Source organism: Mchenga conophoros, linkage group LG10 (assembly GCF_057382185.1).
Source record: "Mchenga conophoros isolate Kocher_MC1m ecotype Shallow Benthic linkage group LG10, M_conophoros_male_GT1.1, whole genome shotgun sequence".
Classification (NCBI taxonomy): Eukaryota; Metazoa; Chordata; class Actinopteri; order Cichliformes; family Cichlidae; genus Mchenga; species Mchenga conophoros.
Genome location: NC_140535.1, coordinates 29,262,603 through 29,286,836, shown reverse-complemented (window position 1 = coordinate 29,286,836; position 24,234 = coordinate 29,262,603). Strand labels below are relative to the sequence as shown.

The 24,234-nt window shown below is 39.8% G+C and overlaps 1 protein-coding gene across 5 annotated transcripts in view; it reads right to left on the bottom strand.

Annotated features, from left to right (window-relative positions):
• cadm1a (cell adhesion molecule 1a) overlaps window positions 1–24,234 on the bottom strand; it is a 466,960-nt gene that overhangs the window by 106,508 nt on the left and 336,218 nt on the right. For all 5 annotated transcript variants that reach the window (XM_085289740.1, XM_085289742.1, XM_085289744.1 and 2 more), the window contains one exon: window positions 22,386–22,532. In XM_085289740.1, the coding sequence (XP_085145866.1) occupies window positions 22,386–22,532 (147 nt within the window). The remainder of the gene's footprint in view (window positions 1–22,385; window positions 22,533–24,234) is intronic.

Sequence of the window (24,234 nt, the reverse complement as noted above, 5' to 3'; positions counted from 1 at the left end):
CCATTCACACGGGGAAACACAGGGAGAGTCGCACAGCTATGAGGGAGGACACGACACATAACTGAGGGAGATGCGGACATAAATACACAGAAGGATCATGAGGGAAGCGAGAACACACGGGGAGCACAGCTGACACGAATAACCATGATGAGACAGTGGAAGAGCAAACACAAGATGAAACACACTGACGGGAGACTATCAGAGTAAAACAGGAAGTACACAGAGACGCAGACTGGAGGGAGAGAGAGGACACGACGAGCTGGGGAACGTAGATAAACAAGACGGAATAAAACACAAGGGGAGGGAACGATGCACATGAGCTCACAGCACCGACACACAGAGGGCAAAGACACAAGGGGGAAACTGCTAAATAACCAAGGAACTAAACAGGATAACTAGAATATAGAATAAACTTAAGACTAACAAAGTGAACTTATACATAAATCATAATACAAATACAAAATGACACAAACACAGGAAAATGCAAAACACTGTCGAATGACCCGGGACAAAAATGGCTCACATGCACCGATGTCTTCAAGGTCAACTTAATGGGTGAAAATGGACAAAAAGCCTTATTGCTTAGAAACTATGACTCCTACAAGCATGATGTGTACTGTCAACACATAGAAAATACCATATATGTGTATTTAAAATATCATGCCACAATTGACCTTTGACCTCTTCTTTGCGGTCAAATCAGATCAAACTTGAATAAAACACATTTTATCTTTAAAACTATGCTTAAAACTCGACTGACTTTCTTTATAAAGGCAATAATTAGTAAATGATCCTGGTATATGGGGATTCTAAATATCACATTTAGTGAAACCCAAATATCATGTCACATTTGACCTCTGACCTCCATTTCACATCTGGCTTTCTTTCGAAAAAAAAATTGGTATATCTTTAAAGTATATGTTTTTGGTGTTTTTTAAACCTAATAAGGAGTTAAATCTTTCCTGCACGCAACCAGTCTCCTCAATTCCAAATGACGGATATCACTTGGTGTACAAACTAACAACAAGAAGTAACCAGAAACCTCATAGCACCACTTCTCATTAGAGATCATGTTTACATTACTGTTAGTGGGATCCCCTCTCCACTCCGCATAAAGGGAAACTAGTAAAAAGAAAGAGCAGTGTAAATGGTGAGTGCTAAAGCAATAAACAATGCTGCATCGGTGCAATGTAAAGGCAAAATTGATAGATTTATAGGTAGGTGAACTGAGCAGTCTTTGAGGGAGCCAAATTGATAGGTCGCCCCCGAAATCACTCTTCTCCAAACTGCTATTTAAAAACGCTTTTGTAACTCCCCACCACATAGCGAAGCAAAACACCACTCTTCAGCTGTACTTTGGATTTTGTCGTCATCTTTTACGGTGCAGACACAGGCTTTGCTTCGTGGACGCCGTGCAGAGGAGGAATAATTAGAATAACTTTCAACCTACATGTGGAACACGAGTACTGGAAGATAGAGTTGAAAAAGTCTGAGCTTGTTTCATAATGTCCGTATAAGACCCCATACTGCTGAAACTCATATTACCATTCAGCACTTATACTTTCTAAGTGCTAAATGTACTGTGCCATACATGCACAGTACATTTAGCACTTATTTTAACCTGAACAAGACAAAGTGCCTCTCATACGCTGATGGTGATGGAGAACTTGATGTTATTCAAGGACATATGGGAAGGGATTTCGAATGTTTTTACAATGCGTCATCGTCTTAACTGTTGTTGCCACAAAAGTTGACTTTTCAAGAAAACATATGCATGTGATGAAGCTAACCACTGACGCTTTTCTGGGGTTTTGTTTTCAGGCTGAAACACCAGGCAGGGATTTTCAGTAGATTTTGTTCTGGATACTGATCACAAACCTGCCCTTTTTCTATGCAGGGATGAATATACATTTAAAGGCAAGCTTCTTGTACAATCAGAAGAATCGGTAAGCTGAGGAATGGTCTGACCTAAGACCCCTGCTGTGATATTCTTTGGATCTGTCTTGTTTTCTGGTTTTGAATTTGCTGGTGAGTAATTTGAGCTGGGATTCTGCAGAGGTTTTATGATTACTGCAAGATTTTATAGTTCTTATTTCTGTGTTTGTTGTATTTTTGGGTTCCTGCTTTGATTTCTGTGTTCTAATAGACCGCAAGCTTCATTTGCTGTGACATACTTGAGCCTTTGATTTCTGTTTTACCTTACAGTTATTCTAATGACGAGTTCCACTTTGCATCCTGTGTTTTGGTCCATGGTTTGGTATCTGTTAGTAGTAGCTCAAGTTCCCTCCATGTCTATCTATGATTGTGTTTGTCCTTCAGTGTTTCCTTGACTCATATTCAGTGTATTTCCTGTTGGATTGTTTACATACATCATGCCTGTATCCAACTTTTCATTTTTGCTTTATTTTGAAGGTTTGCTGTGAGTCTCCCCGGATTGTCTTCACCTGTGTGTGATTACTCTCTCCTGTGTCTCATTACCCTCCCGTTGGGCATTACATCTAATCAGCCCTCTTCTCCTTACTCTTTGTCACAGTGTCTGTGCACAGTGTTTGTTCCCTGTTTCCAGCCCTGCGTTATTCCTCGCTCCTTTTTGAATTATTGTTTATTCACCTTCTGGACTTTGTTATTTTGGACTTTCTGCTATAGCCTAGATTAAAGGCTCAACCTTTGTGGATGAGAGTTGGCCTCCTGAGTCCTGCATCTTGCACTCCTCATATTGTGACACCTACAGTGTAAAGTGATGAATGGACTCTGGTGACCTCAGAGTCTGTTTTGCTGCTATATCTCTATTGTCTACTTGCATGTACAGAAACATAAACAGCCATAGGCAAAGAATTGCTAATATGTGCATTTACATTGTTAACAACTGAACCATGACACTAGCTTTTGAGATGGTTATCTTCAGTTATTAAAACGTAAAAAATTCATGTTTTATATTTATTACAAACAACCAGCAAATTATATTCAAATAGGGGAAAAGTGAAAAAAGTCTGTAAAAGGTCATCCCTCACGCAGCCGTGATCTCTGCTTTCTGCTACGCTTCAATGCAAAGATAAAATTAGAGTGGATGAGACTTAAAGAAACTTTAATACAAAGCAGTAGAAGACTGGGCTGTACATATCTTCTGCCGCCTCTTTCTCCCCTCTTCACCTCTGCTGACTGCGTGATTTTAATTCATCTTGCTTTTTCTTTCCCCTCTCTTGATTAATCTTCATTCTTTTGCTGCATTTCATTTGAATAGTTTTTCTTCTCCAGCCTTTGCCGAGGATGACTACCATCCAGAGAGAGCGGGAGATGATGAGTGTGCCTCGCCTAAGTGGCTGCAATCAATTGTGATTAGTGGCTGCTGCTACTTTTTGAGAGGAGCACATCAAAGTTTTATTATTGGGTGTCAGAGTGGGCGAGACGGGGTGGGGCGGGGGTAATTACACTCTTATACCCAGCCTCCTCACCACTCTAGGAGGTGAAGTCCATGCTTTCTAGCTTTTGTCACCACCTAAATCCAGTCTATTACTTCAGTCATTGTTAACAGTCATAGTCTCGCTGTGACGCCGCTGACCTTATTCTTATTTTCAGTTTACTAATATATTTATGCTTTTAAATTCATTGGTATCGTCTTTTTTTTACCTCAAAATCATGTAAAGCAGCGGTCCCCAACCCCCGGGCCACGGACAGGTACCGGTCCGTGAGTCATTTGGTACCAGGCCGCGAGAGTGAGACTCGGGTGTGAAATGTATGGTTTTCATGGTTTTTATCGGTTTTTAGCGTTATTTTGTTATCGTTTTATCGTTAACTCGGTTTTCCTGGGTCTTTTCACGTGTGTTATGAATAAATCGTATTTTTTTCGTTACCGGTACTAGTTTTATGTTGTTATATTTATCCGCGACACCTTAAAGGCCGGTCTGTGAAAATATTGTCGGGCACAAACCGGTCCGTGGCGCTGATGTAAAGAACTTTAGTAACGTCTGCTTTTAGAGGACGCTGCTTTTCAGTGGCACTAAAATATTTCTTCCCATCAAGCTAAAAATTCCAGCTCTGTTCCCGTTTATAACACTCTTCTTTATATCCGTTTACACAAACCACAGTTTTATTTATGCTAAAAAGTTAAATACTTAGCCGGCAGTTATTTGCTAGCATACCTAAAGATTGAAACATTATGTTTACTATTAACAAAAAAGAAACACAGTTTGGTCCATTAATATTTGGATAGAGACACCTTTTTTTTAATCATTTTGGTTCTGTACATTAGCACAATTTTTTTTAAATGAAATAAGTTGAATGGCAGACTTTCAGCTTTAATTAAGTGGGTTAAATTGTGAGCATTTTTTAAACACAATCCCTTCATTTGAGGCGCTCAAAAGTAATTGGATAAATGAAATAACTGAAAATAAAATGTTAATTTCTAATACTTAGCTGAAAACCCTTTACTGCCAATGACAGCCTGAAGTCTTGAACGCATGGACATTACCAGATGCTGGGTTTCCTCCTTTGTAATGCTCTGACAGGCCTTTACTGCAGTGGCTTTTAGTTACTGTTTGTTTGTGGGCCTTTCCGTCCAGAGTTTAATCTTCAACAAGTGAAATGCATGCTCAGTTGGGTTAAGATCAGGTGACCAACAGGTGACCATTCAAGATTATTCCACTTCTTTGCTTTGATAAGATCCTGGGTTGCTTTGGCTGTATGTTTTTGGGTCATTGTCTATCTGCATGTAGCAGGATTTGAACAGACAGTATGTCTCTGAACACCTCCGACTTCAGTCGGCTGCTTCTGTCCTGAGTCCCATCATCAATAAACACTAGTGTCCCAGCCATGCACGCCCAAGCCATTGCATGTGTTTTACACATGATGCGGTATGTTTTGGATCATGAGCTGTTCCACAGCTTCTCCGTACTTTTTTTCTTGCCATCATTCTGGTAGATGTTGGTTTCTTCTGTCCAAAGAATGTTTTTCCAGAACAGTGCTAAAAACATCCATCTAAAAAAGCCAGCAGCAAGTCCAATCTAACGTTTCTATTCTTGAGCCTTGTGAGTGGCTCGCATTGTGCAGTGAACCCTCTCTATTTACTTTCATGCAGTCTTCTCTTTATGGTATAGACTTTATGGTAGACTGGGGTATTGATACGTCTACCCTCCTGGACAGTGTTGTTCACTTGGTTGGCTGCTTTTAAGGGATTTCACTTCATCATGGAAATAAATCTGCGATCATCCACCATTGTTGTCTTCCGAGGACGTCCAGTTCTTTTTGCTTTAATGAGTTCATCAGCACTTTCTTTCTTTCTTTCTTTCTTTCTTTCTTTCTTTCTTTCTCAGGATTTACTAAACTGTAGATTTTGCCTATCCTACATTTGTATCAGTATCTTGGATAGATTTTTCTCTTTTCACAGCTTAAGGGTGGCTTGTTTCACATGTGGTCAAAGAGCTCCTTTGGCTGCACTTGTCTGTTCACAGCAAAATGTTCCAAATGCAAAGACAACCCTTCAGATGTACCTGTACCTGGTCTTGTAAATGACTAGCTTAATTATACATTTCATTTATTTTTTTTATTTCTTTAACCACTTAATGGGAAAACTGGCTGAAATTACCGCACCAGCCTCACTTAAAATGTGGAGTATCAATATTGTAAACAGATTTTTTTGGGAATGCCCCAAATTATTCAGTCTCTCGTGTCTAAAAAGAAACCCACCTTGCAACATGTTCATTCTAAGAGAAAGACAGCAATGCACGTATAATGATCTCCTCATATTTGAAGACAGATGCACTTTGTGAAGAGCTGTTTAAAAAACTTCAGTGTTGAAAGACTTGTGAGGCAGCTCGTCTCGGCTGGACTCCATCCATCTGTGTCTCCTTGAAATTAACACTCTAAATGTATTTCTGTCAAAGATTAATATAATGAGTTACTTTTTCTTAACCCTGGCAACACTAACCTGTATTTTGGAGAAAAGAAGCAAAACTGACTTTTTGTGTGAAAAAAATCTTTTTGTTTAGGATTTTATCCCTGATTGCCAAGACTCGAACTAGAACTTGCCTAGAACTAGAGTCAGGGTTAGGGCTGGGCTGTCACGTCTTAAGCAAATGTTGACCATTCTGAAGCAGAGCGAGGTCTTACTGTCAACTGAAGGACATCTTTTACAAACAGCAGTATCTGATTCTCTAGGAATTAGACTGGGTTGAAATAACAAGGTTATTAGTTTGGACTGAGATGAACAGTGGTATCTGTATACATAGTTATTTGTCAGTTGTACTGCATGTGCTCAGAAGAGGCTCTATACTGTAGCGTACACGTCTGCCTAATGAGCAAAAGCTCCCTGGTTTTATCCCGGGAAAAGACACAAATCCCTTTGGGGTTGTTTCAGGAAGGGCCTCAGGCATAAGAAGAAAATCAAACAAGCCGAGCTGCCTGTTGCGATGACCCCTTGTGAATAAAGGAGCAGCCGAATGTAGCTTTCTACTGTATATTTTTAGCACACAAACAAACAAAACTGCGTATCACATGGGTCAGTATCACTAATGTGCTAAATGGTTACAAATCTACCCGTTAAAGAAGAATGAAAAAAAAAACCAGAATGTGTAATTTAAATATAACGAAAAGTTTATATTTAAGATCCATCTGCAAATAAAGTTACAGTACATTTCATTGAACTGATTTCCTCCAATTCTGTATGTCCACCTTTCTGCATAAGGACTGAATTGATCCTCTTGGTCATAACTGACACGAGTTCTGCTGAAAAATCTGTGAAGTGTTGCCATTTCTCGCAGACTTCACCTCTCAGCTGCATTTTACTGGAGGGGTTTTGTTACTCTTGCTTCCACCTAAAAAGAACTCAAAGGTGTTGTTTTGGACTCTAAAATAAAAAGAAACAAACAGTAATGGTTATCTGTATTTATGTTATGTAAGAGTAACAGTAAGGTAACACATAATAGGCTTGATTCCTCTTTCTCTAGTTCATTCTTGGAATACATACAAATAGTTTGAGTTAAAGTATATCATTTACTGTGTTAAGTAGAGCTGGTGCTGGAAATTATACACTGAGATTAGTCAACACTCAATGCATTAATGAAGCACGGTACTTGACTTTTCATTAAGTATTAATTTTGTTACCTGGCTAACATATTGCAAGTGTATTTTTAAAAAAATATTTATGTATATACGTATATCTTTTTTATGTATATATCCAACACTCCAGCTTTACAATACAATTTAGCTGCATAGGGGTATTCTGGGTTTATTTTTGTACTTTCACCTGGCTTGTTAAGCTGCTGTCACAAAAGCCTTCTACCTTGAACCTTGCAAGCCTCCAGTGGAAAAATCATCCACTGCTCAAGCAACTGTACCGATCCTCCACGGGAGAACAAGGCTGTGTGTGTGTGTGAACGCCCTTCTTAGCCCTTTTATACAAGTAGCTGGGTAGGTGTATATTTGAAGTAGAACATACTGTCTTTGCCTTAGTGAGTGGTAATGGAAGCATGTATGAGTAGATTCATGAACATAAGCATTTGGGAAAAGAATAGGGAAGAACAGGCAGCCCAACATGTATTACTAGATTTTGTTCCTCAAGCCAAACAGATATGCACTTGTGACAGTAGGTTTTATGGTAGGGGTAAGATGTCTGTTTAATTAGTCTAAGAAATAGTGAATCTGGTTAACATGGAAGGAAAATTTTGACATGCATTACAGGGTTACCCTCCAGACATTCACCAATGGTCCTAGCAGACCTCCTAATTATCAATATATCAGTGGCAATTCTGGAATAATTCTTAATTTTAAAAGCCAATTAAAGGAGTGTGCATTTTCTTTCTGGCAATGGTGAAGTTCTCATAAGATAATGCAAAAATGGTGCAATATCCAAGTCTTGCTGGCACAGTGATCACCTATTTAAAATCTTATCAGCCACCTGAATGGCAGTTTCCAGTTGTTATCAGGCCCAGATATCACCCATAAGTGGCCTCCTCTGGCTCCTAGTAGATAGTTATTACCTCATTCAGCATCAGTCATTCTGCCCCGCTGAACCAAAGAAAAGGACAACGTGCTTCAAGGTTAAAACGGCAACACAATTCTGCACTGGGAGAAGAGAGAGGCGGCAGAGAAGTGGCAATAGCCTAATGCTCTAACGTGACTTTTTTGGCTTTTCTTTTTAATCTTTTTAACAGTTTAGATAGGTTGAGGCACAAAGGAGAAAAAACATACATTATTTAAGCAGATCTTATAAAGTCACAGTCGCTATCTTACGCCAACATTTGCCACCAGATTTAGCTTTCCTACATAATCATGGCATTGCATGTTTATCACTCATTACAGTGAATGGATAACAGCCTGGCTAAAACGTAGAGCACGCTGTCTTCTTTTATGTGTGGAACTGATAATTGATAACAGCCTTTCGATGAGCTGAAAAGTCCCAATTCAGGTGTGATAATAGCTGTTGCCAATGTATATTTTCCTATAAAACATAAGTCAGTTTGAGCAGAAACCTGCCAGCTGTGTTTTTACTACTGCTGACTTCGAATGGAGCACAGCAGCACTCACATAATAAAAATGTCATTGTTTCATTGAAATATCACCATCTGTGCAAACGCTAGATGCTAACAACAGTCTGTACTAAAGGGTTGTATGTTTTACTCTGCACAGAACTAAACTACTGAAGATTAGACTGAGTTAAATACCAAGCATTCTTATGCTACTCTTGAAACATCTTTAGACTGGTTTTTATTATTTAAAGTAGCACTGGGAATAGACTTCAGGTAATCACCGTCAGAGGTTAAGAGGACCCCTGATGACAATGGTTGCTTTTGTCAAGGAGAGGGGGCTTCATGAAAATCTAAGTTCATGTGATATATTCTGAAGCTTGACAAAAACAAGAAACCAAAAGACACTGGCCTGTTGGTGTCTCCCAGTATTATAGAAGCGTAACACTGAATTGCTGAATTAGCCCATAAAATGTACAAAACAGTGTTTTTCTGCAGAGCTGCAGAGGCAGGGATGTAAAATGAGAAGCAGCGCAGTACTTGCATCTCATGGCACTCGATTCCACTTGAATGAAATTGATTAAACTGAGTAAAAATGTTTACAGAAAGCATAAGAGCTGCTTTTGGTGAACATAAAGTGTAACTGAAGGATGACCAATAGTCAGGCTCCTCGCTAAAAGTAACTGGAGCCGGTTTCAAAGCACTCTTCTTTTTCTGTCTCTTTACTCCTTCTTGCTTTCCATCTCACACTCACAAAGATAATCCACCATTGCGAATTCAGACTGCGATGGCAGATGTGATATTTTGAAGGGGGCAATGTTGTTTGGAAGCAGCCTAGTGGAGGTTATGTCATAATGAAGCAGTGCAGCTGCAGCGAAGATGCCTGGGAGGGATCACAGAAGATCAAGGAGCCTGCGTCAAAGACGACCACCTTGCCCTTGACAGCCAGCTTGTGGGAGTCAGCTCACCGTGGCTCGGCACAACAGCAGATAAATACCAAGTTCGCTTTAGCATACGGATGAGGGCTTTCTGCGAGCGTGCCCTTGTATAGTATATAGAAGGTGCATTTTGAAAGGCGATGAATGAGGAGGGAGTAGTAAATGTGAAGGAGGGCCTGGCACTCCACCTCACCGGGTGCTTGGATGTCTCTGGTGAGTCATAAAGTATAAACCATTAAGTAATGAGTGTATATAAACAGTGTGTTTGTGTTTATGCATAGAGTCTTAACTGAAGACAAACACCAAAAAATGAACAGAACTGGATTTACACACTTCAAATGCAGGTTTGCACTAGATTTGCAAAGCTGATGTATGAACCTTCCTTTTTTTCAACTTTGAAATAAAATAGTGAAGGCTGTGGGAAACTTTATGTATAACTACAAAAAGTAACTAAAGCCAAATGTATATATATTGCAGGACTGATATATCAGCCAGTCTTACCCATTCACACATATGTAGGTTTCAGAAGGCTAATAGAAACAGTAAAAAAGAAAGAAAAAAAAAGAACCGGAAGAAACACCCTTCAACTGTGTTATGAATGTTGATGTTGAACAGTTTGCCCACCAGAGGGCACTGTGCAAATGTCTTGTTGGTAGCAGAACATCATGCTGATCCGAGCATGTTCTGTGTGTCTGACAGAGAAAAAAATAATGGCAACCACCAGTGCTACCCCTCAGCTTTCTAGTAGATAAACCTATGGTATCGATTTCAAAATCATACATCGTTCATTCAAAATCAACATGTTCTCAAGTTATCACATGCACAAGATTTTCAGAAAAGTTACTCTGACCTCAAGGCCAGGGTCACTTATATTCGAACTCGTCTGAGATTTTTTGTAGATATACCTACGGTATTAATTTGAATCAGAATCAGAATCAGAATCAGAATGGGGTTTATTGCCAAATGTTGAGCAGGTTTACAACATTAGGAAATTGCTGCGGTGCTTCAGTGCAAACATAGTGTCATAAATAGCACTTAAATAGACATGGAAAAAAATAAAAGTAGGGATAAGAATTAAAAGTGCTACGTGGAAAGATATGTGCATGAGATATACCTGACCTCTGAGCTTGTAGTCGAGGTCGCTGATATTTGAACTTGTAAGCACTTCTGTAGAAACACCATTAAAAAATGGGTCAATGAAGCAAGTTGTATAAAGCACCCTGACTGCTCACAGTGAAATAAGGAAAGGGGAACTTTAACAAAAAATGGACCAAAGTAAAGGGCTAAAACCTAACAGACTATAATTTAATTGTTACTTAAACTATAATTAAGGGTTATTTTACTGTTAACAAACAATTTGCTAGTTGATGTACATCCCTACCCTCACTATGGTTACAAGCTCTGGGTAGTGGCCAAAAGAGTGAGATCATGGACACATGTGGTGCAATTTAACTTCTTCTGAATGGTGGCTGAGCTAAGGGCTTATTTGTGACTCACTACACCTCCTGGGTATCTATTTATGATGCCTCCTAAACACCTCCTAGCTGAGGTGTTTCAGAAATGTCCAACTGTAACGTCAGACCCAGGATGTGTTAGACTGAAGCTAGCTTGGAAATCAGGTTTCCCTGATTAGACTGTCTGTATGTTCAAACACGCGTAGTTATCTTTAATGGTGACTTTAATTCAAACTGTGGTGAACTTTGTAACTCAGTTTTTAAGTGCTGTACAAATAAAGTTATTATTATAATTAATATCAAAAAGGCAGTGCACACAATGTGTGAGCTGTGCACTGTAATTTTTTCTAGGGTTAAAAACAGCCAACGAAGGTAATAAAGGGACTTTTTTACTGATACTTCTGTCTTTTATTAGCCTGAATTCTCATGACTTACATGTTAGCAAAAACAGCTCACTGCCATCAAACAAGGAGCAACCGTTTGTCTTTTCCATTGGATGAATTTAATAGTGATATTAATACTTCCTTTCATTGTTTGTTGGACTTATTTAGCTGCTATCTTCCTTTTGCTGCTAAATATTATATTTACCCATTCATTGGGCCACACACAGACATAGAGACTTGTTGGTGCCCCCCTGGCAACCATGGGTCACTAGGAGAAAGATGTGTGTTCCTTGACTGGTTGTCAAGTGGTTTGCTGCCTGTTGGTGGCTGAAATTGATTGCATCAAGGTATGCAGAGCTGCACCAAATATCTCCAAGTGGTTGTTTGGTTGGTAGAAAGTTTAGGAAGTAGCTAACAGTTTGCACGCCAACTTGACTCCAAACATTTGCAAACTACTCGCCAAGTGGTTGTGAAACTGTGAAAAATGTGACACAAAGTGGAAATGCACACCAGCCACCTATAAAAGTTCAAGTTTGTGAGTGTTTGCAGATAAATCAAGTCTTCTCTGCTAAATACAGGTGACTGCGACAATCTGACGAAGAAAATAACAAGGTTTTGGTGTAGTACTGTAGTAGTACTGTACCTGTTTGTGACTAATGCCACCTAATGAAAGATGACAACCTCCAGCAACATCTTAGCAACGTATTTTTCCCTAGCAACAAGAGGCTGTCAGGGGCCAGGGACTGGTCTCTATGTCTGAGTGACTAAAGCCTCTCACTGTGCTACATCATTCTTACATCAGTGCATCATCTTTACTGTTTTATGATAATTATAGGTACTGCATTGGTCTCCTGTTAGCATGGCAACATCACTGTGTTGCATCCCACAGCGACCGCGGTGATAAATATATAAATCTTAGCATTAATGCATTATATTGTTGTTTGTGAAGCAGCAGTTATTTATACACAAACCTTTTGGAAATTAACAACCGCAAAGTCAGCTGTTTTTCTTTTTTGTCTTTAATTACAGTATTAGATTATCATGTGGTGGAACAACGATACGAACTGTGAGAAAGACACAGAGCGTTACTTTCTCTGCTCAAACACTCACTCAGCTTTTGCTTCAAACGTTAGAGAATGCATCTTTGTTCAGTGCCAGTGTGTAGGAGGAAGGTTAGATACACACACACACACACACACACACACACACACACACACACACACACACACACACACACACACACACAACCGGTCTTGTTTGGGTCAGGCTGAGAGCGCAAGTGAGTGGAATAGTTGCCAAAATAACTCCATGTCACTGGTGAAGCCACTGACTGTGTTTTTCGGGTAATTTAGAGCGAAGCAATGTTCATGATTGTCCTCTGACACATTTACCTTGTTACTCTGATTATTCAGGTATGACGACAAGCACTGTTGTGATTGCAGTGTACGCTCTTTGTTTCTGAAAGTGATTCGAGTGCGACACAGCCATGCATCTCTGTCAGCACTGATGGCTGTCCATGGAAAGCAGAGGACTACAGCTCTACAGCTCATGTCCTGTCATCCGTGCGGCCTTAACCCTCAGAAATAAAACGAAATCAGTTTCTGTCCTCACAAGTAGAATTTATATAAATATACCCTCCCTAGGGCTAATTTTTGGGCTTCAAAGCAAATGTGTGCCTTATAGAGTGACTAAAAACGTATAGTATATTGCATTACTTAGACAGGCTGCGTTCAACCAACTACATAATTTGGTTAACAGGACAACAGAAATTTGGTTGATATTTCTGTATCTGTCTAAGCATCGTGGTGGTGCAGAAGTTAGCACAGTGGCACCAAACTATAAATATACTATGAGACTACGCTACTAGGGGTGTGCGATATGACCAAAATCTCATAAGTCATTTATCGTCATGACATGGATAAATATCACAAGGAAAATTTACATTTTCTGTAAATTCTGTGAATCTCGGGCAACTCGACTTGCATGAAGTGTTTCCACCTGGGCGTTGAGTGTAATGATAGTTGCTATTGTTGAAGCTACCCACAGGGGGCGCTCTGGAATCAATAAGATATACAGAGTAGAAGAAGAAAGTGATCGTGGTAGAAAGAATAATAAACAGCTAGCTGAAGCTAGCACCAGGAGCAATTCTTGATGTTTTATTCATAGAGGAATAAGAACATTACATGGTACCAGGAGACGGGTTAAGAATAAGAAGCAACGCAACAAGATGGATGCAATAAAACCGCCAAGTCCGTTGAAACTGACTGGAAACGTGGATGCAAGTTGGAGGACTTTCAAACAGCAGTTCAAACTGTATATTGCAGCTGTCGGAGTGGATCGACGGGCAGATGAAAGAAAAATAGCCATGCTGCTCACCATCGCTGGCACAGAAGCAATAGAGGTCTTCAACACTTTTGTGTTTGCTCAGCCCGAGGACAAAGATAACTTTGATGAAGTCATGAAGAAATTTGACGAGCACTGTCTGTCAAAGAAAAATGAAACATACGAGAGATACGTCTTTCGCTCACGCTTACAGCATCAGGGTGAGTCATTTGATACTTTTCTCACAGACCTCAAGATCAAAGCTCAGTCCTGCAATTTTGGTGATCTCAGAGACTCTATGATACGAGATCAAATAGTGTTTGGAACTAATGAGAAGAAGCTCCGAGAGAAACTGTTGAGAGAAACAGAACTAACGCTGGAAAGTGCTATAAAGATAAGTCAAGCCAGTGAGCTAGCACGACAACATGTACTGACGTTTAGAGAGCCTGTTCAAGGAGCAGCGCAACAGGAAAAAGAGGCAGTGAATGCAGTGTCGATTAAAAGAAAGCCATGGAGTAAATTCAAAAACAACGACAACAAAAACAGAACGTGTGACAATGAAATGTTCACTTGCAAGAGATGCGGAGAGAAACACAGACCAAAACAATGTCCCGCATATGGAAAAAAATGTGCAAAATGTAAAGGACAAAACCATTTTGCAAAAATGTGTCTCTCCAAAAACAAGGGACAAAAAGTACACACTGTGCAGGAAGACACAGATGACAGTGATGATCTAAGTGAAACATTTTTCATTAAGATGGTGTCACATGAAGAAGATGTCAATGCACAGTCTTCAAGACATAACACTGGCCAAAGTGTTAGTTCAGTCACAGATGATAAATGGACTGCTCCACTGTTAGTCAATGGGACATTGGTAACATTTAAAATTGACACAGGGGCCAAAGCTAACTTGATCAATGAGAAGGATTTCAAGGCACTGACTGAGAAGCCTAGAAGATTTACAGAGAAAGTCACGCCGCTGAGGGCCTACAATAACTAGCCAATACAAACAAAAGGAGGATGCAGACTTAAAGTGACAGCAAAAGGCAAACAGCATAACATTTTGTTCACCATCGTACCTGATGGACACGAGTCACTTTTAGGAGATAAAACATCTGAGGATTTGGGACTAGTAAAGAGGATCTATCAGATTAATACTGACACCATGAAAGAAGCCAAACAAGGCAAAAGACAGGAACACCAAGGGCATGAAGGAAGTTCAGACATTATCAGTAAATTTCCTTCAGTCTTCAAAGGACATGGAACATTGCCTTACACCTACAAAATCCAGCTCAAGGATGATGCCGTGCCTGTGGTGCATGCCCCAAGGAGAGTGCCTGCCCCATTACGGACAAGTTTGAAAAAAGAGCTTGAAAGAATGACTCAAATGGGTGTCATTGAACGAGTGGAAGAGCCCACAGACTGGGTGAACTCTATCACTTGTGTCAAGAAAAAGAATACAGGTGCCTTAAGAGTCTGCCTTGATCCCAAAGATCTAAATGAAAATATTAAAAGAGAGCATTATCAGATCCCTAAGAGAGAGGAAATAATGAGTGAAATGGCAGGAGCTAAGTTTTTTAGCAAACTGGATGCATCACATGGATTTTGGCAGCTGAGGCTAGACCCAGAAAGCAGCAGGTACACTACCTTTAACACGCCATTTGGGCGTTACTGTTTCTTGAGGCTCCCATTTGGAATTAAATCAGCACCAGAGATCTTCCACAGGGCAATGGAGTCCCTGATCGAAGGGCTGGAAGGCACCAGAGTCTACATAGATGACCTCGTAGTCTGGGGAAATACAAGGCAACAACATGATGAAAGGCTGGAGAAACTTTTGTGGAGAGTTAACAAGAATGGACTTAAACTGAATAGAGACAAGTGCCTCTTTGGTGTTTCAGAGATGACCTTCCTGGGAGAGAAGGTTACAAGTGAAGGGGTGGAACCTGATCAGTCAAAGGTACAAGCCATATTGGATATGCCAGCACCCACTGACAAAAAAGGTGTCTTGCGAGCAATGGGGATGATCAACTTTCTGGGTAAGTTCATTCCTAATCTTACCTCCAAGACAGCATGCCTAAGGGAGCTGCTACAGCACAACACAGTGTTCGAGTGGACGGTCCGGCATGAGAAAGAGTGGAAAAAATTGAAGGAAACTGTAACTACAGAGCCGGTCTTGACATTCTTTGATCTATCAAAGCCAACAAAAATTTCAACAGATGCCTCAAAAGATGGCTTGGGAGCAGTTCTGCTCCAAAGGAACAAAGACAAGTGGCAACCTGTAGCATATGCGTCCAGATCAATGACAGAAACTGAACAACGCTATGCTCAAATTGAAAAAGAGACTTTGGGCTTAGTGTTTGGGTGTGGAAAATTTCACAGCTATGTATATGGATTACCAACCTTTACAGCAGAGACTGATCACAAACCTCTCATCTCGATCAGAAAAAAGAACCTCAACGACATGTCACCCAGAATTCAGCGCATGATGATGGTGTTGCAGCGCTATGATTTTGAGCTGATCTACACGCCTGGGAAATATATCGTACTTGCGGATGCTTTATCCCGAGCGCCAGCACCAAGTGGTGACAGGTTAGTCAGCGCTACAGCCAAGGAGGCTGAAACACATGTAAACATGGTAACTGCCTCACTCCCAGCATCAGATGTCATGTTGCAGCAAATTGTACAGGAGACGACAAAAGATCCAGTGCTGCAGAAAGTATCCCACCTTATACAGAATGGGTGGTCAAAAGGAGTCTGTCCAGGGTTCTACTCTGTGCGAGATGATTTATGCATGGCTAATGGGCTGGTGCTGAGACAAAACCAGATTGTCATACCGCAATCCATGCGGAAAGACATGCTTCAGCGTATCCATGAAGGACATCTTGGAGTGGAGAAATGTAAAAGGAGAGCGAGAGAAGCAGTTTACTGGCCAGGCATCAACAGGGATATTGAAGAGATGATACAGAAATGTGAAACATGTCTCAAACATCACTACAAACAAACAAAAGAGCCAATGCTGGCAGCAGACCTACCCACTGCACCATGGCAAAAGGTAGGCACGGATTTATTTCATCTGGATGGCAAGGACTATGTTTTGGTGATTGACTACTATTCTAATTATCCAGAAGTGGCACAGCTTTCCAGTACATCAGCACAGTCAGTCATCACACACATGAAGGGCTTTTTTGCCAGACATGGAATTCCACAGTGTGTCATCAGTGACAATGGTCCACAATATGACTGTAGAGAATTTAGTGACTTTGCAAAACAATATGGATTTCAACATATCACCTCTAGTCCCTTGTATCCCCAAGCGAATGGACAGGCAGAAAAAGGAGTCCAAATAGTAAAGAGATTGTTCAAAAAAGCAAGAGACAGTAAGACCGACCCTTACCTGGCTCTGCTAAGCTACAGAGCTTCATCCCTGGAGTGTGGGGCATCACCTGCTGAGCTACTCAATTAATAGCGTAATATGAAATGATAGATGATTTCATATGGTCATCCGATTTATATCATTATATTGAACACTCCTATACGCTACATGTATGAATAAACATTTTTTTGAAATTGCTAATTTCCAAAATTGCCACCAGAAGTTCAAGTCTAGTGTAAAAGTACAAAAACATTCGGTTAAGGTTGGGAAGAGACTTTAAAAAATACATTGGAGTTAGGGATGCACGATTTTGCATAAAATGAGAATCACGATTTTTTGCCTTAGAATTGAGATCACGATTCTCTCACGATTTTCTTTTCCAATATAAATATTTATTGCACTTATTAACTGCACATCAACTTCGTAACAGTTGAGACTGAACATAAAAACAATAAATAAACATAAAAACAACAAATGTCTCACGTTTTGTTGTTGCCGCAAAATGTTGTACTGCTTGAAATTCCGTCTCCACCGTTGCTCGACGCTGCGTGTATAGAGCAGGTAGTGCAACAATAGAAAAATAGTTGCGCACTGTGTAGCGTTTGTCTAGGGTGTTGATCATTTTCCTAAATCCCTCGTTTTGCACAGTGTTGATGGGAGCCATATCTTTGGTCAGGTGATAAGTGATAGCCTCCGTGATTTCTTTGTGCCTGCGGAAGTTCGACGGGTATAGGGAAGCGCTGTATAAGGTTCCCGTTATTGATGTTTGGGTGGTTGACCGGGACGGATTTTCCCCTGTCACTTTCTCGTCATCCCTGACGTGCTCTCCGTTGTTTTTTCCCTGCTAATTTTAGCATCACGTGGTATAAGGCTCCGCCCTTGTCATTTGTTGAGCAGGAAGAGTGAGCGCTTGTTTTCATGCAGATTACGTCCCAGATCAAAATGCGGTACAATCGTCGTCGTCGTCTTTTTTTTTTTTTTTAAATCGTTGTCATTTGGAAATGAGATCGCACATAAGTATGAATCGAGATCGCGATTTTCTAACGATTAATCGTGCAGCCCTAATTGGAGTTAAATTGAAATAGGTTGGAGTCCAGATCAGAATCTTTTCCTAAACTTAACTGCTTGGCCCAGGGCTGGAGGGAAGCTCATTTTCAGTTCAGGAGTTTTAGGCTTAAAGCAGTGAAGGCAATTAGAGGTTACAGTTCAGTTCTTACTATCCTGTAGTTTTTCCTTATTGATGTGTTTCTTCTCAGTTTTCTCAGCAAAGTCCTGGTTTGGTACGCTCCAGTGTAACCACTCACTATCTGTGCCCCTCTCTCTTTGTCCCTCAGCATGTGTTTGATGGTAAAAGGGGGAAAAAAAGCAGTAATTAATAAGCAGTCAGTCAGGGCAGCTTTATTGATTAAACAACTTTAATCCATTATTTATGTAATAATTAGATTTTAAAGATTTTTATATGGAGCTCACTGGGTTTAAATGGGCTATACATACAGTATAAAGCTGATATGACTAGACTTATTTTTACTAGCACAATTTATCTGTTTTAGTTTGATTTTTTTTTATGTAAACACCAAACTATCTATCATCCCTGTGTGTGTGTTTAGTAAACGACATCATTTCATATATACCGCTTGCGCTGGTATTCTACCTGTCCTCCACGGCTAATTGCTTTGCCATCATCGCTCTCAGCAGGGGACTGCATTTGTTCAGAGGCTACAAAACTATTTAATGAGCGAGACATTTTACTTCACGCACAGATTGTTCTTTAGGATTTCTCTGGAGATCACTTTTTTCCTTTGAAATTACATTTAAGGCAAATTCTATGCAATATTTAGCTGCATAATTAATAGGCCATTTGACTCAACCGGGCATTTTTCTTGGTGACAGTTTGACAACACCATATTTAATAATAATTACCAGACGTCATTGTCCCTCACCAGTAGCTGCGTGCTCATTTGTTCTCCTGAACAAGTGTCTGTGATGGAACGACTAAGCTGCATGGGCCGGGGAGCAAATTCCCTCAGGTGGCAGCAGTCATTTGATCTATTACCATCCAGAGTCTGTGGTGTCACATCTGTACAAAGTGGAGCATGTAGCCTGCTTTTAGAGCAGACTAACCAACATGATGAATGCTAAATCTAATTTTGCGACTTTATTAAGTGACCTCAGTGTAACCATACAAAACATCCTATTGTTGCCAACATAAAAATTCTACCAGATATGGTCCACGTCGTCCTTTTTTCTTTTTAAATGTAAACTGCTAATAAAATTACATGCAGATTAACAAGCATTTCCAAGATACAGCTTGAAAAGTATGAAAACTGCTAAGAGCAATGTGTATTTTAAGAGCAGGTCACCATTTCGCATGGCGGCTTAAAAAAACACAAAGAAACTGGCACAACAGAGGAGAGAACAGAATATGTCCAGCTAAACACGGCTAATTAGAGCTGTGACACGATAATTGGGGAGGATAAGAATAAACACACAGGTCATTAAATGTTTAGGGGTATGAGCTGCTTTTATTGAAGCAGACATGCTGAGAGCTAAACACGGTGGATTATACTAACTTTGTTCTCTATTAATCTGGCTGCAGACATGTGGGTCAAACTTAAAGTAGCTGCCCGGAAATGCAAATAATGTAAGAAGAATATTAATTAATGTCACGCGACGTCATCGCTGGATGCTTTTTATGCTATTTAGTACATCACATGCAATATAAATGAAATAAAAGAGCATGTTATTGACATTGCTCTCCGTGTCAGAAGAGCCAATGAAAAATAATTAATATCAGAATCAGAATCAGAATACTTTATTGATCCCTGGGGGAAATTATTTAATTATTATTTAAATGAAATTATTTAAATGAAATTATTTAAATGAAATAAGCTCAAATTTCACCAGCACAAAGTGCCTAATTTTTAAGGAATACTGGGCTTAATAAATATTCCGCTGTGGCAGATTCCTACATAAAAATCTAAAATACAAACTGCTTTAAAAGTGGACTTTTTCTGCTTTTCCATGAAGTGCTGTTTGCAATGCAAATCTTTGTATAGGGAAGGACGTTAATTCTCGACCCAATTCATTCTCTGAAAGAGACCCAAATGCATCACAAACTGTGGGCTCTAACTTGTGAACAATGCAGTGAAGGGTCAGAGGGTCAGATTAGGTTTAATCTTTTCACACCGGAGTGCGTCTGCTCCTCTCCGTCAGCCTATCACAGCAGCTGCGTTAGTATGCAAAGCCAACAAACCATGTGTGTAATTTCTGCAGAATGTTGCAGAGAGCAGTCAGGTGCTTAGCTGCAGTTCAACAAGATGAAAGACACATCTGCAAATCTCACTTTTGCAGAGAATTCTGATGCCACTGCTGAGATTGGTTGACACACAGCATTTCTTTTCTATATTGAAACGCTGGAACAGAATCGTTCCTGATTATCCTGCCCATGCAGGATGTCATCTGTCTGATAATCCCCCCCCACATCCGACCTGCCAGATTTACCCCGGTTATAATCATAAGTTACAATAATGAACAAACAATCTATTTTTATTATAGCACTCAATTGATTGTATATTACAACTGGATACGCAATTCAATTCAATTTTATTTGGCACCTTGAATTCAAACACCCATAGAGCATACTGCAAATGTGCGCAGCCAGTTGTCAGCAGTAGATTGTGGTCTTGATCCTGTGCTGTTACGTTACATAGCAATCCAGTTAAATTCATCTAAGCAAATTTGCATCTCCTCTAGTTAACAGCAAAGCATCCTGGTATATTTCAGGATGATGTCAGGCTGTAGAAGCAGTAAAGAACGCAAACAAGCTTTCATCAGCTAAAGCTGCTGGTTGTTTGACGTCTCTTCGATAAGCGATTGGGGTTTGTGATTTTAGACAACCATTTCTAATGGTTGAGAAACACCCAGTCCTTAAGAAACTCCATCTAAAAATATTGCTTACTCGGGTGAAGGGTGAAGTTGGGTAAAGCAGCAGCGACCAGACACCAATGACCCGAAACATGTTAGTAAATCTAATATAGAAAGAAAAAATTGTGTGTGCGTGTGTGTGTTTGGGGGGGGGGTAGTCCATGAGTCAACACAGTCAGAGACCAGAAGTCCAGAGAGCCAGTCACACGAAACATACATCCTACAGCAGAAGAGGAATTGTTCCTGAACTTTGTAAAGGCCTGATCTGCTGCCATGGGAAACACTTTTTTGAGGTGTTTCCTTCTCGAAGGAGGTTTGACCAGTTATTAAATCTGAAGGTTCACTGACTTCTTCCCACAGCAGCGGGAATGTTTAAAGGAGGGGAGCTGAACTCAATTTCACTGAGGTCCACACTGGGGAAGGGGGATCACTTTGAGGGTCAAACATATGTGAATTACTGTTATTTTGTTTAATTTTCTGAAAAATTAAAAAAATATCTTAATATTGTTGTATTGTATGTTCCACATAAAGGCTTCCAAAATAAATAAAAATCAAGAAGCTGTCTAACCGTGGTATATCCCATGCATTATACACCCTAGTCTTCTGGCATGAAATCTGATGCACATAGAAAATGTAAAATACTGCTGTTTTTATGAATGTTCTCTTTAAATGGACAACCTGACTTAGTCATTTACTTTGCTATGACTACACTTGTCCTAATACCTCCATCACTCCAGATCCTCCAGAATTTGTTTGTAGCTCCAAGCCTTTTATCGTTACACCACAGACTGTCCCGTGCCTGTAGCCTCGTATTTCTGCTGTTGCTTCATTCCAATACGACAACGCACAATATACAAGATTGTCTCCTAGCATCTCTATTTCCTCAGTAAAAACACACAACTAAGTCTAACACTACTGCTGAAATCATCTGCCATCAACCATAAGCTCGCTTTAATTACTTTTGAGAAGGAGCGCTTCCTGGATTTCGACCCACTCCTCTTTGAGGTACTGTTTGGAAGTGACACGTATAGGCTCAAAAACTCCCAAAAGGCACCCCCTTTTCAAAGTAAAACTAAAATTCCTTTATTTTGATGGAAAGGTTGTGCAAAGAAATTATTCCATGTCGTGCCGGATTTAGTTGTATTCACAAAGGCTAATTGGCTAGCTCAAACAAAATGGAAAGAAAGGTAAGTTATTAAATATCTAAAATCTCCAATGCACTACCCTATAAAAACTAAAAGCCTGATTCTACCCAATGCTTGAATACTTAGCAACCAAAAGCAACAATAAAGTCCAATCAGCCTGCTAAATTCATGTTGGTATCTCATTATCAACTCTCTTTGGCACATCGCATTGTAATGTAAAAACGCTGACATTTAAAACTGAAATAGGCATCAGCTGCTTCACTAATTGATTTTCTTTTACAAAAAAAGTCAATTTACTTTCTTACATCAACACACTCAAACACACAAAAATATAGCCTAATTAATAAAGAATGGCAGTGAAGTCATTCAAGGTTGTACAACACTCACGCCTCATGTCTCTGAAGTAGATTGTCTGTCTGTTGGGGTTGAGCAGCTGGATAACGGAGTCATCATTGTTCTTCACCCGGCAGCTGATGATCGCCATCTCTCCCTCCACCACGGTCACGTTGTCTGTCACCAGGTTCTGACTCACCACTGGACAAAACAAAGACACAGAAATTACGTTAGCATATGTACATATATATATGTACATATATATATATATATATATATATATATATATATATATATATATATAGATCTTCAAATATCGAACAGATGATATGTAATTCTACTTTTTTTGACCGACTGTTTTAGTGCAATGCAATATTTAATGAGTCAACATTCAGCAGGTGGTGGACCAAGCCAGCTTAATATGTGTCCAATAAACAGGAACTGAGAAAGCTGGGAAACCGCTCAGCAAGCCCACGGGCTGTGAAAAATTGGTCACAGGCGTCATTGGTCATCAGTAGCCAGTTAGACTTCTGCGCTTCCTTGTTTCACAAGCAATATCTCTGCCTGAAGAATGAAAAATGGATTCTTTGTAGCTACTTGGTTTGAAAAACTACAGTAATAATGTCCCAGACTTTGCTGTGGGGTAGCATCTATTGTTGTGGCTGATGGTGGACCTTGAGTGGCTTTGGTTTATTTCTAAATGATTACCACAAAACCAACACTTGGCAGCTTGTCAGTGGTGGGTGCTAGTTATGTTCATCCCCGCAATATTTTTTATTGGTGAGATACAAACACACACACACATGACTGGATGCTCCAGGCTAAATGGAAGCATGGACAAACGATAACAGGAAGTCAAAGCACAGAAGAAGTCAACAAATTAGGAAAACGGATAACTAACTTTTTCAATATGATAGTCATGTTTCTGTAAGAGAATAAAGCACCGTCAGGTAGAGGTGTGGAAGGGTCTGCAGGAGCACACATTAATGTACTTTTACTTGTTAAGCACCTTGGCATACCCTTGGTTCTTAAGTGTGCTTTATAAATAAAGTTTATTATTATTATTATTATTATTACTTCTATCAAACCTGTTTCCTAGAAATTACATTGTACTGCAACAGTAGCTGCATTTTTAAGGAAGCATAATTGTAATCAAATTAGTTTTTCATTAGCATAATGAGGAAATGTTTTTAATTAAGACATCTGGCAAATGGAAAAAAAATGTTGATAGTGAATATTCTCTGACAACATTTTTCCTTTTCCCCCCAAAATGTCATTTCTTGCATTACAATATCCAGTTACAGCAAATATGCAATTGTTAAACTTAAAGCCCTTAAAAGACAGCAGTGCATCTGAAAACATAGATTCACAGATTTAATTGCAGCTGCTGACTCCTACCTACGTTAAGGGATTTTGTTTCTAACTCCACATACAGGCTTTGCTGTCACCACCTCCAAGCAAGTATGATGAGGTTTATAAATATCAGTCGTTAATTTAAAAAAATGCCTCTGATTAAAACTGGGAAATGGCAAAAAGCAAGGTAATGGTCAAACATTTTAGCTATGCTTTATAGACAAAAATACTGGACCACAGCTCTTAATCTTTGGATTCAGCTGTTTTCAGTCCGATCCCTACTAGTGTACAAAATCAAACACTAAATTTGAGTGTCGTAACAGGATCCTGACACAGCTGCGAGTTGCCTCTTACATATCCCACGATCAACTGTAAGTGGTATTATTGCAAAGTGGAAGCATTTAGATAGCTCAGCAATTAAGAGGTCAACCATGTAAAGTTAGAGAGTGGGGTTGCTGAGTGCTGAAGTATATAGTTGACAAAGTTGACAAAACTCTGCTGGTACTAAGAGCAGCACAAAAACTGTGCACCACGGCTTCATGAGAGGGGT